The sequence below is a fragment of the Danaus plexippus genome, chromosome 10 (genome assembly GCF_018135715.1).
Source record: "Danaus plexippus chromosome 10, MEX_DaPlex, whole genome shotgun sequence".
Lineage (NCBI taxonomy): Eukaryota > Metazoa > Arthropoda > Insecta > Lepidoptera > Nymphalidae > Danaus > Danaus plexippus.
The window spans coordinates 5,293,261-5,307,638 of NC_083543.1; the positions used below are offsets into that span (position 1 = coordinate 5,293,261).

Below are 14,378 nucleotides of genomic sequence, written 5' to 3' on the forward strand. Positions count from 1 at the left end.
AAATAAATATGCACCTAAGTATGACAACTTTATTTATAGTATGCAAAATATATTTCTTAAAATTACCCATATATATTATTCAGATTAACGTTCGTGCAGCTAAATCAAAACTTATAACGTTTTAAAATTGTAGTTGTTCTTGCAAGCTTAACTGCGTAATTGGACGCTGGCTGTCGGTGCAGGCAAATGTATTACAAAAAAAAGAAAAATAGTCTGGGCAGACGGTATTGTTTCCCAAAATAATACTAGCTGAGTATTGTCTTTAAAAGAGTAATATTTCGCTTGAAAATTCTACGCCACAGACAGTTCAAGGGACAAATAATACTGAATATTTGTCTCGTGGATTTAATTAATTGAAAATATCACAGGCGAAGTTACGTAGAGTAACATAAGCTGATGGAGGCCATTGGAACTGCACGTGCACCTATTCTGTAACAGCGTAACCCATTCAATTATCATTGTTTGACCGTAGCCTTTTAAAACAGATTAATTCGTGTCCAATTAGAACAAATCGCAGACCGATAGCCTCCATGAGAAATTGTTATTCGTATTTTTTAAACTTTACATGTAAAAATTGCATTGATATATTTGTTAAAACATTAGAAACGTATGGCATATTGTCGGAGATTAACATTTAGTATTGAGTAATATGTAAATTATCGGACGTTAATAAGATAATTTTTCTGTAAGAGCAGTATTAATTATTTTATTATAACATGTTAATGTACACAGGACTGTTAAGTTAAAAAATAGAAACAATATAACATACTGTTTTTATTTCAATACATATATATTTATTGATACAAAAACAAAATCTTTCGTAACTCTAGCCATCTTGTTATTTTAATAATATCTTCAAATATTTACTTTTTGCGTCCTTGACCATCAGCATAAGGCGTTAAAGTAAACATCTTTAAAACTAATAATTATATAAGGCTCAGAAATTTTCCAAGAGCTTAATGAAAGTCACATCCAAGTACGCCAGGAACAATGAGTCATAACGGAACCAGAGTCACGTACTTACAAACAGACTAACGTACAATAATACATATATAATATAACAAGGTACTCATACACCGCCAATGGAACTTATCAATACTCTACGTGCTCAGGTATTTCAATTGATAGTCCATTGACGGCATTGAATCAGTTCATCTCTCGGCGACTCTTCATTCTATTTTCGGTACTGGAAAGACTAGTTTATCTATTTTAATATCAATGGATAATATTGTATAAGGGAGACGGTATAGAATTTCTTATAACATTTTTTCCCTTTAAACTCATTTCAACCCTCTTCTTATAACGGGACTAAGCCCCTGTTTTGTTAATTTATATGAACTTAAGGTGTTTCATTTTACAGCCAATTTGAATGACAAGGATTAAAAACTTGTTATAAATATAAACAGACAAGATGATTATTAATCTATTCTCGATAGGTGTATACAAATTTTCTTTTAAATTTGCCATGACAATCTATGAGTGAGTAAAGAGCATTATACGTTAACATGTACCTTAGCGCCTGTGTGATATTCTGTTGTCATGGCCACAGGATGCGGGGCCTGGTGTGTTTTAATGATGGCATTCTACCTTACATTAATGATTATCCAATATTGAACAGGGTGCTTAAATCCATAGTTATTAATATTATTTATCCTCTCAATATAATATTTCGTTTCCGTGTTTATTTAACATAATTGATATTTTCAATGTTACATGCAAAATCTTAATATGATTTCAAGCAACGCTAACTATATTCTTGCCATCGGTTTGAATTGTTAAACTGAATACAGTCAGTTACTTACCGGTTTTTTCATTTATATATTTGCTTTTATACCATAATGTTGGAAGATTTATGAATGATAAAATTGTGAAAATATGTGTTGAGTTTGAGTAAACTCTCGGCCAAGATATTTGTCGTATGAAATAACGATGGTGCTATATCGTTGTACGAGTAGGAGAAGGATGAGAAATCTATAGTTCTCATTTAAGTTTAGGATTTAAAAAGCATAAAAGTTCGGTATGAAAAATAACGAGGGTGTGGCAGAATGGACATACCTACAGTTGTATCGATTAAAAATATAGTTTTACCTTGTTATTAAAAGGTAGTAATTTTGTTTTTGTTTTTTTTTTTTTGTTTTGACATACTTAATATAAGTGATCTTATTTATAATTCCGGCTGTAGCTAAAATAACAGTGTCAAGGAAATATAATCTATGCTATATTCTAGACTTCATTATGTTTGCCTGTTCTAACTTGTTTTAATATTATTCTGTTCTACGAATAAAATATTTATTTACTCACTGTGATAGTTATCGTTATATATTTTAGCGCAATCTTTAATAAAAAATGTTTTTTAAAAAAGTTTACACTTTTAAGTCTTGAGAAACAATTTATATCCATCCTTTTACTTAAAGTACAAAATATTTTACACTAAACATATAAGGATTTATGTTTATATATATTTGAAGCCTCGCATTTTCATACATTAACTTACACTCCAGGTTCACAAAACCAGTAAAAACTCTAGTAGGAAGTTTGAGAATTAGTTTCTATGTTATTTATTATTTGAATGTATTTTAAAAATAATATCAAGATACTTAGACAATAAACTTGATTAAACAAAATGATCTCTATTACATATGACATTAATTATAAAATTTAAATCAGCTATATGAAAGTTCATCGATCAATCCTCACCGGATGTCGGCGAGCTGGCTGAAGATATATACACAATAGCTTGAATTAGAACCGTAATCTAGCTTAGCTCTGCGAACCCCGAGCGACCTACTGACCCGGTGACACAAGCGCAAACATTTCAATTTTTCATATCTGTATAACAAAAACAATTACAACTTAAAAGGGATTACAAAATTAAAAGCAATTGTTTATTATAGTTCATTAATGTCCAATATGTAACAAATAATTTGTTTTCAATTTGATAACCTCAAAACGTTCAAATCCTGATTAGTACCTTAAAATCACGGTTTTTGATAGATATACCTACTTATAGCCATGGTGTATCCGGCAACAGAGAAACACAAAGAGTTTGCCTTTTATAAAGCAGCAGTGAATAATAGTGGTATCACTCTAAACCCTCCAACTAAAAGAGGACTTAACATACAGAATGGATTCTTATATACAAGTTTCTTTTGTAGATTATTTTATCTAAAAATATTATGTTAGGATGTACATTTGTGAAGGGCACTTCGAGGACACTTCAGCATTACACACCGTTTGTTGAGATGGTTATGTATGAAACGGTCCTTTGCTTTTATGCATGAAAAATTTATAATAGAAACGCTTACAGCTTTATCTGCGAACTGCTATGACATTATTATCAGCGTAGCCGTAACAATAGGATTAAAATTTTTAAGCTGATGGTTCTTGGACTTGGTTCTGTTTGAAATTATTTAGATATATACCTACTATTACTTTACTGTTTTTACAATGTTATAAACAAAGCTTCTAGATAGTAAAATAGTAAATAGATTGATTTATTTTCTACAATAACTTAGTTTTCTTATATAAATTCCCTCGGAGACTCGAACCAAACAATATCAAGTAGGCTAGAGTTGGCCATGTTTTGTGTTAGCGGAAAGGTCGACGGTAATGTATGGGCTATTTATTTGGGTGAGCTAGAGCTACGTGCTGAGAGTTCTGTTCGGCTAACTGCTTCCATATTATAACAGAAACCGAATATATTGTATAAAATACGTTGATTTATCAACTACATGGACTTACTAGACTATTGTATTCGTTTTGCTTCATCTAATTATCTTCGAAACTGAGAATATAAAACATGCAAATATTTATTTATAGATTTTACAATTATGTAATTATTACAGAGATATTTTAGTAAATTATTAACCAATACATCATGATATAAAAAACTTTCTCGCACAAACTTAGTGCAAAAAACATTATATCTACATTCTGTACACTTGGCGTTACATTATTATAAAAAAATATAGTAATTTAAAAAAATTATCAAGGTTAATGTCTTGAATGTATTGATGACTGATACAAAGATTATTTATATTAGCTTATTTACGACCGACATAAATAGTTCATTAATTCCACCCCTAAACAATGATCCATTTAGATGTTTTTAACGTTAAACTATTAAATATGTTATGATACTTAAATTTTTTATTTTTACGAGAATTCTGTTACCATTTCGTAAGGGCTAACACGTGCCGCGCATATGCGTCGCCTTCAATGTCATGGAACGATGCATGTGAGAATTAAGTTAAAACCGACCCTGCTATTCTTTTATATAAAAAATAAATAATAATAATAATCCCACAACTAAGAATGTCGAAACCCGCTTAAGCTTTTCTCTGTAAAATATATTGCACAAAGATTTTAAAATATATCTTTGAAGCGTTCTCAGGAGGTGTAAGAAATGACTCTCTAATTCAGTACCTTTGAATTCTTGTTCGTAGTTATTTCCATTGTCCCTGAGTTGAAACTCACGGAAAGTTTATAATTAATGTGACTGAAAAATTTTACCGGAGAGAATCGAATATTTAGTAGGTAATGGTTTCAATGAAATTTGCATCATTTTAATTAACTTGACGTACTTGTAAGGACAAATTCTAAAGGCCTTCTATTATTGTGTACCTAGCCTTATTATTTATATATAAAGAGAAATGTAACTGTATACTACATAAGACTAATAGTCTCCTCTGGGTTTTACCATGTAAATGTGCAACAAATATAAATGTTTTGTCTGGATGCGATAATAGTATCCATTAATTTAAGAAAAGTACGAAAGAGACGGAAAGCAGTTGAATGAAGATTAAACGATCCTTGAATTGATGCTTCCCAATTTAAACTTAAAACGTTGTTCACGTCTTTAGCTATATTTACCCAAAATGTTAAGCAAAGTATTATATGGGCGTTTTATTTAAAAATGTAGTTCTTTAGTAAATAACTTTAGTGTGTAGAATATATAACATTTCAAATACACTTTTAACTCTATTGCAAAAAGTACTTTCCGTTCTAAATGAATAAACAATTTTTTTCCGTGTACCCTTATCACAGCGAATCAACATGGGAGGCTGCGGTCAAAGACAAATTTCATGTATGAATAAAATATTTATAACAAAGAGAGAAAATACAAAGTCATTAAAGAGATCACAAAAATCACTGTCACTGTAAAACTTTAATTTTGTTCCAGCATCTCGAAGGCTCAGCGAATACGTTGAATACTACGAGCCCCTGGAGTACGATTCTACATCAATCCACGCACAGCACATTCGCACACGACGTTCGTCTGATGCGCCACATTTGCGTATTAGCTTCCATGCTCACGGCAGACACTTCCATTTGCGTCTACGACGGGATGTATCAGCTTTTAGTCCGGATTTCAAAGTAAGTTCTACGCAATTCATTCAAATATATTACACTTTCCTTACTAAAGTATGTTCTCAAAACGAAAAACATTTTATATATGCTCGTAACGTAAATCTTTTCAATTCAAAGCATGTAAATCCAGAGTGCTAAAATATTGGCTCGTTCGAATGGATTTTCCACCTTAAAAATGTAGTAATTGAACTATTCTCCTGTAATGGTACACGTAAATTGCCCACTTATAATACGAAATTCACGCTTCGTGACGTTCTAAAGCACGGCCCGGGATGGAGCCGCAGTCTGCAATTCGTATAGCGAATTGTACCTTCGTTCAAACTATGAAGCTATCCGAGTTTTCAGTTAAAATATCTGGCTTAAAATATGATTTTTTTTCATTAAAAAGTTTCATATTCTTTACACTAGGGGCTTCTATATTCAAAAAATGTATTTTTCAGGTTGAAGGAGCGCAGGGTCAGCTACATGATGTTGACACGTCACATATATATCAGGGAGATTTGGTTGGTAAGTTGTCCTTACATACATACACTTTCTTCTATTATGCTAACAGTGAAAAAATATTGTCATACTTAAAACGCTGTTATAAATTAAAATTAAAAATCAATACTTATGAATATAACCATATATAAAGTAATAAAATGTAGATAGAAATGCGGGTGACCTAACCCTTAACCCATTCGTTATTGTGCATTCGAACGATGCTTACTTTATCAACGTTGAAAAAGATCGCCATTCAGCCTCGGTTGTGAATTGTCAGTGAAAATATATTCTGTTTAATCAATGGCAGAACATCGCGTACTCAGACTTTTAGTACCATGAAAAATGAATCCGTTCCCTTCATTAATAATTCCGGATTCCAGAAAATATGTTTCTTTTTGCAATTACGGCCTCGTCGCCGTCAAAGTCCCGGCTAATTGGGAACGTTCGGTGGCCACTTGACTTTTAATGTCGGAACGTACTTCGAATGCTGTTGGAATACTCGCATCAGCTATATTTTATGATTTACTTCTATTATATGTAGCAAAGATCGTGATTTAAACAGTAACCAAGATAGTAATAACGTTAGTCGCTAATTTAAAAATTCAGCTAGCATTATTTGTATGTCAAATGAATTTTCATTTATCGCAAGTTTGTGCATGATTTGGTAGGCGTTTGTTGGACATTGCGTAGATGTCGCACGTACTAGCAGTCCCTGTGTAATAATTGTGAAAGTTTGGTACAGTCTAAATGTATAAAGTTGCGAGGGTGGTGCGGCATCGATCGCAGTTCGTCGCCCTACTTACCGCTCTTCCGATGCACTTAGCCACCGAGTTGGAAACAGTTATAGCTATAGATATACTAGAGATAGCCCTACGGTGACGTTCTTGAGAGTTGTCGCAGCAGTTCGCCAAGCTTTTATCGACATCCTACGATTCCAGTGATATATATCCTACTTCTAGTCCGTTACATTTATCAACAATTGTCTGTCTAGGTATAACATTACAAATTAATGAATACCCTACTTTATGTTTCTCATTCACAACGGCACTCCGGTCAAAATATTAAAGAGAGTGATGAAAATAAAACAGGTAGCAGTGAGCCCTTGTGACTTATGAAAATGAGCGAGCATTTTCCGTCAGACTCTTTAAATTTTACTAAAGACATTTTCGGAGCCCTGCGGTTTTTTTCGCAAAACATAACATCTCTCGTATTTACTCTGCTTACCGTAATATTTTAATGCAGCTCTGGCTCGGTTTTTTTTATACAAGTTCTGACAATTTTTTTACTCTGTGGTCCTCATCGTATTTTCTTTATGTTCCCGTTATTTGTTGTTTATTTTGAATTCTTTGAATTCTAAAATGCCATTTGTATAATATTATACAATTCATCTATATATACATATATATAATATCATGAGAGCGTTCTTCCATCATGCGCTATCATTATTTCTAAATGGATCAACCCACTATCATAAAATATGTTCATAGAAAGCGTATGTGATAATTTATTATACATTTCCTCGGGTACAGATAAAATGCTGTCAGTGATATTCACGATCCCGGGAATTATATGAACTCTCGTCATCATAAATACTATTTATTTCAATATAAACTATATGTCATTAAAATATCGACTTATCATATACATTTTTTTTTAATTACAGTAACTAAAAAAATTGTTAAATAATCTTAATAAAAGTAAAATTTATTAAATACATAGTTATTTTGTTTTAAGTGATCCAGATCTTGGACTATTGTCTCAAAACTTTTGTGACATCTACCCTCTCCTGGCGCTGACCTTATTTAGAACTAACTTCGACTAAATGTAATCAACATTAAACCTGTTTCTTACAGTAATGTTAGAACTGTTTCGATCATGAGGGTCATGCATATTTTTTTGCATTGGAATATTTGTTTTCTAGTTCTTTTTATACTGGTTGAGTGTGAATAGCCTTTTTCTATAATCAGTACTTCATAGACAGTTCAGTTACAAAACAATATAAACGTTGACCTCACATACGTTTGTAAATCTCGATACTAAGCAATTTTAGCGTAATCAATATAATTTTTGTTCTGTGTTTGTTTTTTGGTATAAAAAGCAATAATAAAGACATATTCAAGTCATATTTAGTAATTTAAAAATCTTTTAGAAAGACGATAAAGTCGTTTAACGTGTGCTGAATAGATGCTACAATATTGTTCGGGTAATTTATGCGGGTCTAAGCGGTTAGGTACGCCTGTAACTTGTGTGATAGAGGTGATATTTTTGTATGGCCTGATACTATCATGTCATTAATTTAAAATTACATACATATGTATATAAATCATACAATTTTTTTATTCCTCCAAGATATGTTATCATGTATCAACTCCTATCTAGTAATATATTCAGGTCATACATATTAACCTCCTGTGCTTAAAATAATTATGAGGTTAGCGACGAATTTAATTGTTCCCTTGTGTCTTCAATGATTTCATTTGGACGAGCAAAGTAGGCATATACAGTAGATTACAAAACACACTGACTGCATGAAGAATTATTAATATTATTTGGAATAACTGAATTGTTGTCATTTGTAGCAACTTAATGTATATTAACATTTGCTTAGCACCTGTTCCATTTAAAAAATGTTGTAAGATAAGGCTGCTCTATTAACTTGGATCTAGGTGAGAGTGCTCAACTTAAAACTCAGCCAGTAAATGTATGTCACAATAAAACGTTTTGCAGTATGAGTATCTGATAAGTTGGCAACGAGGAAATTCACTTTTATTGTAACTTACATGTGTTCCGTTTGTTTGATATCAAAAATCTTCATAGAATTTGAATTTCGCATGGCTTTTAAGCTGATATTAAACTACTTTCTGATTAAATATTGTATATCATCTGTGTTCACCAATGTGGTTATATTAAAATAATATTTCCTACCGCATAGTTACAATATACGGTCATTGATATATTAGAATGTCGCTTAAATTTCATTGAATTCGCATTTCGCGGTGTATTGTCACATTTATAAGCTGTCACCTGTTCAAAATAAAATGAGTCACCGCTTTGCGATGTAATCTATTCAACCCTAATAATATTTGGACACGGAAGGCTTACTACGGATAGTTTTGTTTCACTTTACTTGATAAATTTTATGTTGTATTTTGATACGACGTCCACTATGATTACAATGTATTCCTGTGCCATATGAATATTTTAAATATAAACGTATAGTTTTATTGTTATAATAAAAGTATAGGAAACTTATTAATGTATTTTTGTTGAAGTATTTTTTTATTATATTAGCTGAATATATCTTTGTATGATTTATTTTACTATGTAGAATTATTTTGGCGAACAATTTTTGTATGTTGCAGTTTTGTACGTAAAAAATAAGCCTTTAAAATCTTGACTTGATTCTTAATTGACTGTAACAAAAAAAAGCTCATATTTAGCTTGTGTATTTATGGTTCTTTTCTTCACTACACTATCAATTTATCATGACTCTGATATACAACCCATTAATCAGTAACAAGAAAATCACACACATACATACAAAAAAATTGGCACGTATATTACTATTATTCTTGTATGGACTAGTTAGATATATATATACAGACAGGCTTCAAACCGGACTTGCCGTTACAAATGCTGAACGAGAGCTCTGACACCATTGTCCATACATTTTGATAATTCATCATCATTATAAGAACAGCATCCGATATTTGGGACAAGCCATTACTTTATATCAAAATTAACTGTTCCACGTACCACACAACTTGGGAGTGATTAATATCAGATATACGTAGAGCAACAAAACGTATATTTAAAACAGATTCTGCAAGTGATTAATGAAACAAGTAGAACGTGCGCTTTTTAACGTTTTATTAAAATTATAAAATTATATTGAACCATAGACTAGATATCATTGATATTATATAAAAGCAGTTGTCTAATAACTATTAATTTATTAAGTCGCCCCAAATATACCTGGGGTTGATAAGCGAGGGGTGATGCAAGCATTTTCATAAACTGTAGCGAACCCAGATCATTTCTTGTATAACACATACCATAGTTCCCAATACACCACAACGATATTAGTTTACTTTGTAATTTAACCACGTCTGCTCAATACATTGTTTGATATGTTAATATTGTTTACGAAAATAATGCTTATTACACTGTAGATAAGATTCGGGAGATATATTGTTTAAGTGTAAGTTGTAATAACAAATTATTATTAAATCTGTTGATATATAATTAATTAATTAAATACATTGTTTTTCAGTGTTTTGTTTGCTAGATTATGTTATAGGTGTCATGTAATAAATAAAATTTAAACTACTTTTTTTTCTATGCTTTTTTCGGTTCTTTTATTGGACCCCAGTTATAGTAAATTAACAAATCGTCTTGCTTATTTTAAATACACAATTCGCTAGGTTTTAACCCTGAGACATCAGGTTTCTAATCCTTTCCGTGTAATTAGTTCTCATCATATATTATCTATACGTGAATATTCATTTTAAACAGTAATTGTTTATCTAATTAAATTATATTGCTCTCAGTGCAATGTTAATATAATATTTTTGTTACAAAGATACATATTTTATACATTAAAAGACGAGCGCTAATTAATAAACATTAAATAATTTTTTATATTGTGATGTCGCTTCAGAAGAACCAGTTTCCGTTTTCATAATCAATAATTTTCCACTTCCATCAGTGATTACAGCCTGTGTACTTGTATCATAAATTAATAGGACTTATAGTCTTCCTTATAATTTTTTTAATTTCAATACTAGCTTTCATTATAGGCATGGTCTTTCAAACGTCATAAATACGAAATCCCATATCTTTGATATTTACCAACGGCAAGAACATTGTCTGATATTATAACGTGGTCTTTACAACGACATTTCTATCGGAAATTTTTTGTCAGTTATTAAATTTACAATAGTAGTGGCCTTTGAAATATTTGTCTTATATATCGTATATAATAATTTGATCATAGTAAATAATGAGTCATTTTTTACGTTCCTATCATCTAAATTTATAAAATGCTTGCTTCGAAAATATTTCAACATTTAAAAATCGCATCCATTTCAAAGTAACATTTAACGCACCCGTGCTTTCAAGCCGGGAGCGTATTCGTTATTCAATTTAATATTGATGGAGTAATAAAAAAAAGCGGGAAACATTTCTCTACTGGTTAATGTCACTGTAGTGTAGTTTGAGGTCGAGTAACAAGCTGCTTTAATGTATGGTCAGAAGCGCTTCACCGCTTTAAGGTCATTGTATTGACGAAGCGCACAATAGGGACTGTATTGATGAATAGCGGTCAACGTAATAAGTTAAAGTGATGTGGCTAGTTTTTGCCTGCGACTTTGTACTTTAGAATTCGGAATTGGGCTCAGTGAGAAATGTATGAATATATAACAAACCGGCTGGGACATCTGCAGCCTGGGTCGTGTGTCTTAATACAATACAACTATTAGTCATTGATCCTGGTCGAACAACATGGAATTATTGAATAAATAATAGCCTATGTTTTATTTTGATGTCAAAGCTACATTATCAAAAAGCTTCAGAAAAATCCGTTTAGTAGTTTTTGCGTAAAATCGCAACAAACATCCATAGGTGCCCAAAAAGCTCCGCAATTATAGTAATAGCAGGAAGTAGGATTTCTTTTTATACAAAATTTTGATGGTAAGATCATAGAGTTATTTATAAAAATAATTTAGTTACAATAACATTTATTTGTATCTTGACATCCAGTATTGTGTGCTTCGATTATTATTTTGACTTTAGCCAATCCGGTCCTTATTTGAGGACTAAAAATAAGGCAAATTTAAAGATATACAAATATAAAATGTATTACACATCCTCTCGTTCTGTAAAATTAATTCATGTAATAATAATTAATCATGAATTTCCTTATATAAAATAACAACATCGAAGGAAGAGTAAATACAATTCGGAGGATTCACGGAAATGGAAAAAAATGGGATGTGTATTTGAAATATAATACATAAATTATATTTTTGTTTCATTTTTAACAATACTCAATAGAGTTTTGTATTGAAATAACGATAAAATCAATATAATATACCGTGATAAATGAAAGCATATCGAATAGAGATATTCGTTTTGTAATCCTTAATAGGTTATATATATATATATATATATTTATTTATTTTTATATGCTTATTTAGGTTTAAATCATTATCACTGTTAGTTCTCCTACATTTTCAATTTGGGGACGAAAGATGTTTTATATTTTTTGTTATTTTATTGAAATCGTCTCTGTGACTTTCAATGATTCTTAAATTAACTATTTTATTAGAATGTTTGTATAAATTCTATTGCATGAAGAAATACTCGTAAACTCCCAGACAACCTTGTTGTTGTTAGTTTCTTAACATATTTTAAGTTGTAAACAATGTACGGAATATAGCAAAGATGTGTGTAGATGTTAAATGACAGTTTAATTTAATGATGACAATCAAACGCTATGTTTTAGGAGTTTTCACAATCTTGTCTGTCATCATTTAAAATCGCAATATTAAAGCCCTGTTCCCTGACACTTATTTTATACAAAACTGTTTGAACTAATACATCACGTCTATTATATCCCACATCATGATATAGAGACCAAAAAGATGAACAACTGAAAACGTTATACAAACCATATCAATTGTTAGTCGTGAAACACGGGATAGTGTCTAGTGACGTCAGATAAAACAAGTATCTTAGTATCAAAAAAAAAAACAAAATCGTTTGATGACGAGGTAAGGAAAATTGACCATATTGACACATAATTGCTGAAATCACAATGTACCACTCAGGGTGCTCATTGAAGAAGCTCATTACAGCACTGGATTTGTGAATGAAATTAACGATATATGTATTCTAGAGGCAATTAATTAAGGTTTTATTGTTATTTATATCCAAATGCATGAAAGTTATCGAATAGGACCTAAACAAACCTTTTTTTATTTTGATTAAAGAAGACTTAGTTTAGGCAATATTGAAATAAAACTACGATTCTCGTTTGTCGGGTTCCATGTAATACTATAAAACTGTCGGCCTTGCAATTCCATACTAGGCACAGATGTCCAAATTGTAACTGAAACTATAATTATAGTCCTGTTGCTTTTTGCTCTAAGGCAACTGTCATGTGTCTGAATGTGAAAAGCATTTAGCAAATTACATACTAGCTTTTAATTTATTTGTGCGGATATTCCAACATTTTTCTAATAAGTGGCAATTATAGAACCGGTTTTTCAATTCAAAATGCGGTACTTATAATTTATTTTATTGAATGGCGTACGCGGCTTTTGTTCGTTTTCAATAAATTTATCTTAATTCGATAATGTTCCTACGAAGTGGATTCATTTTGTCCGTATTTTCATTACACATATCTGTTATATGTCATTTATGATTTTATTTAAAAATGTAAAAAAAAATATTTATACTGGATGATGGAGATATATTTTTTGATATAGTACATATGACTATCGTTAATTGTACGCCCTAACAGTAATTACGACGTTTTTGTACAACAGTCCTGCGTTTTTTTCGAGTCGCAATATTTGTATAAATTATACTATCGTCCAAACCCGATGGATAGAAGAGAAATTGTTCCGAAACGTGTATATTTTAGAAAAAAAATCCTCCCTTGCTCAACGGCCCAATATCCGTTTCGTTTTTGCAATAAGTATAGATTCCGACCAGGACGTCATATAATAACTTTAATTTTCTTCATTTCAGCTGTGTCACGATCGTGTATGTTTAATGAACTTATTTATTTATCAACAGACGAGCCCGGTTCAACGGTTTTCGGCTCGGTGACGGATGGCGTGTTCGAGGGCAAAATAGTGCTAAATGACGGCGCCTACTACGTAGAACACGCCCGGCGCTACTTCCCACCCAACAGTACCAAGACTCGCGTACACTCGGTTATATACCACGAGGGAGACGTTGTAGATCCATACGCTCATAGAAGACACGGTGAGTCACACACACACACATACACATTACAAACCCACACACACTCATACAAAAAGTATATATGTATAGCCTTCAGATTGCATTTTCACTCTCAGTAGAAAAGATAAGAGAAATTTTATCGAGTGTTTCTAAGTTTAACGATTTCATAACTGTGAATGTCACAGATATGAACTTAAATAAATAAACTTTATCGTATGTTTACGGGATACATTGCAAATAGTTATTTGAAGTTGAACAAATCAGTTATTTGAAGTAATAAATTTATCTTTAAAATAAATTTTTTGCTGTAAATTATATATATTATCGGAGTTGTTTTTATTTAATTCAATAATTTTTAATGAGAATTATATAATATATAATAATACTATATTTTTATAGAATAGCTTCATATTAATATATGGTTTTATTTGTGATACAGTTTTTATAACACTTATGTCGAATATATAAGATCTAATTAATAATTAGGAATACAGTAACGTAAATTAATTAGTTTAGTTATTAAACCGCATTAGTGCAGGTAACGAAGTGGC

At 31.1% G+C, this 14,378-nt stretch overlaps 1 protein-coding gene across 1 annotated transcript in view; it reads left to right on the forward strand.

The window, feature by feature from the left end:
• The window catches only part of LOC116766669 (disintegrin and metalloproteinase domain-containing protein 10), a 45,338-nt gene that overhangs the window by 16,231 nt on the left and 14,729 nt on the right, over positions 1 to 14,378 (forward strand). Inside the window, exons 2-4 of the mRNA XM_032656693.2 lie at positions 5,183 to 5,376; positions 5,811 to 5,877; positions 13,657 to 13,848. Of these exons, the coding sequence (XP_032512584.2) occupies positions 5,183 to 5,376; positions 5,811 to 5,877; positions 13,657 to 13,848 (453 nt within the window). The remainder of the gene's footprint in view (positions 1 to 5,182; positions 5,377 to 5,810; positions 5,878 to 13,656; positions 13,849 to 14,378) is intronic.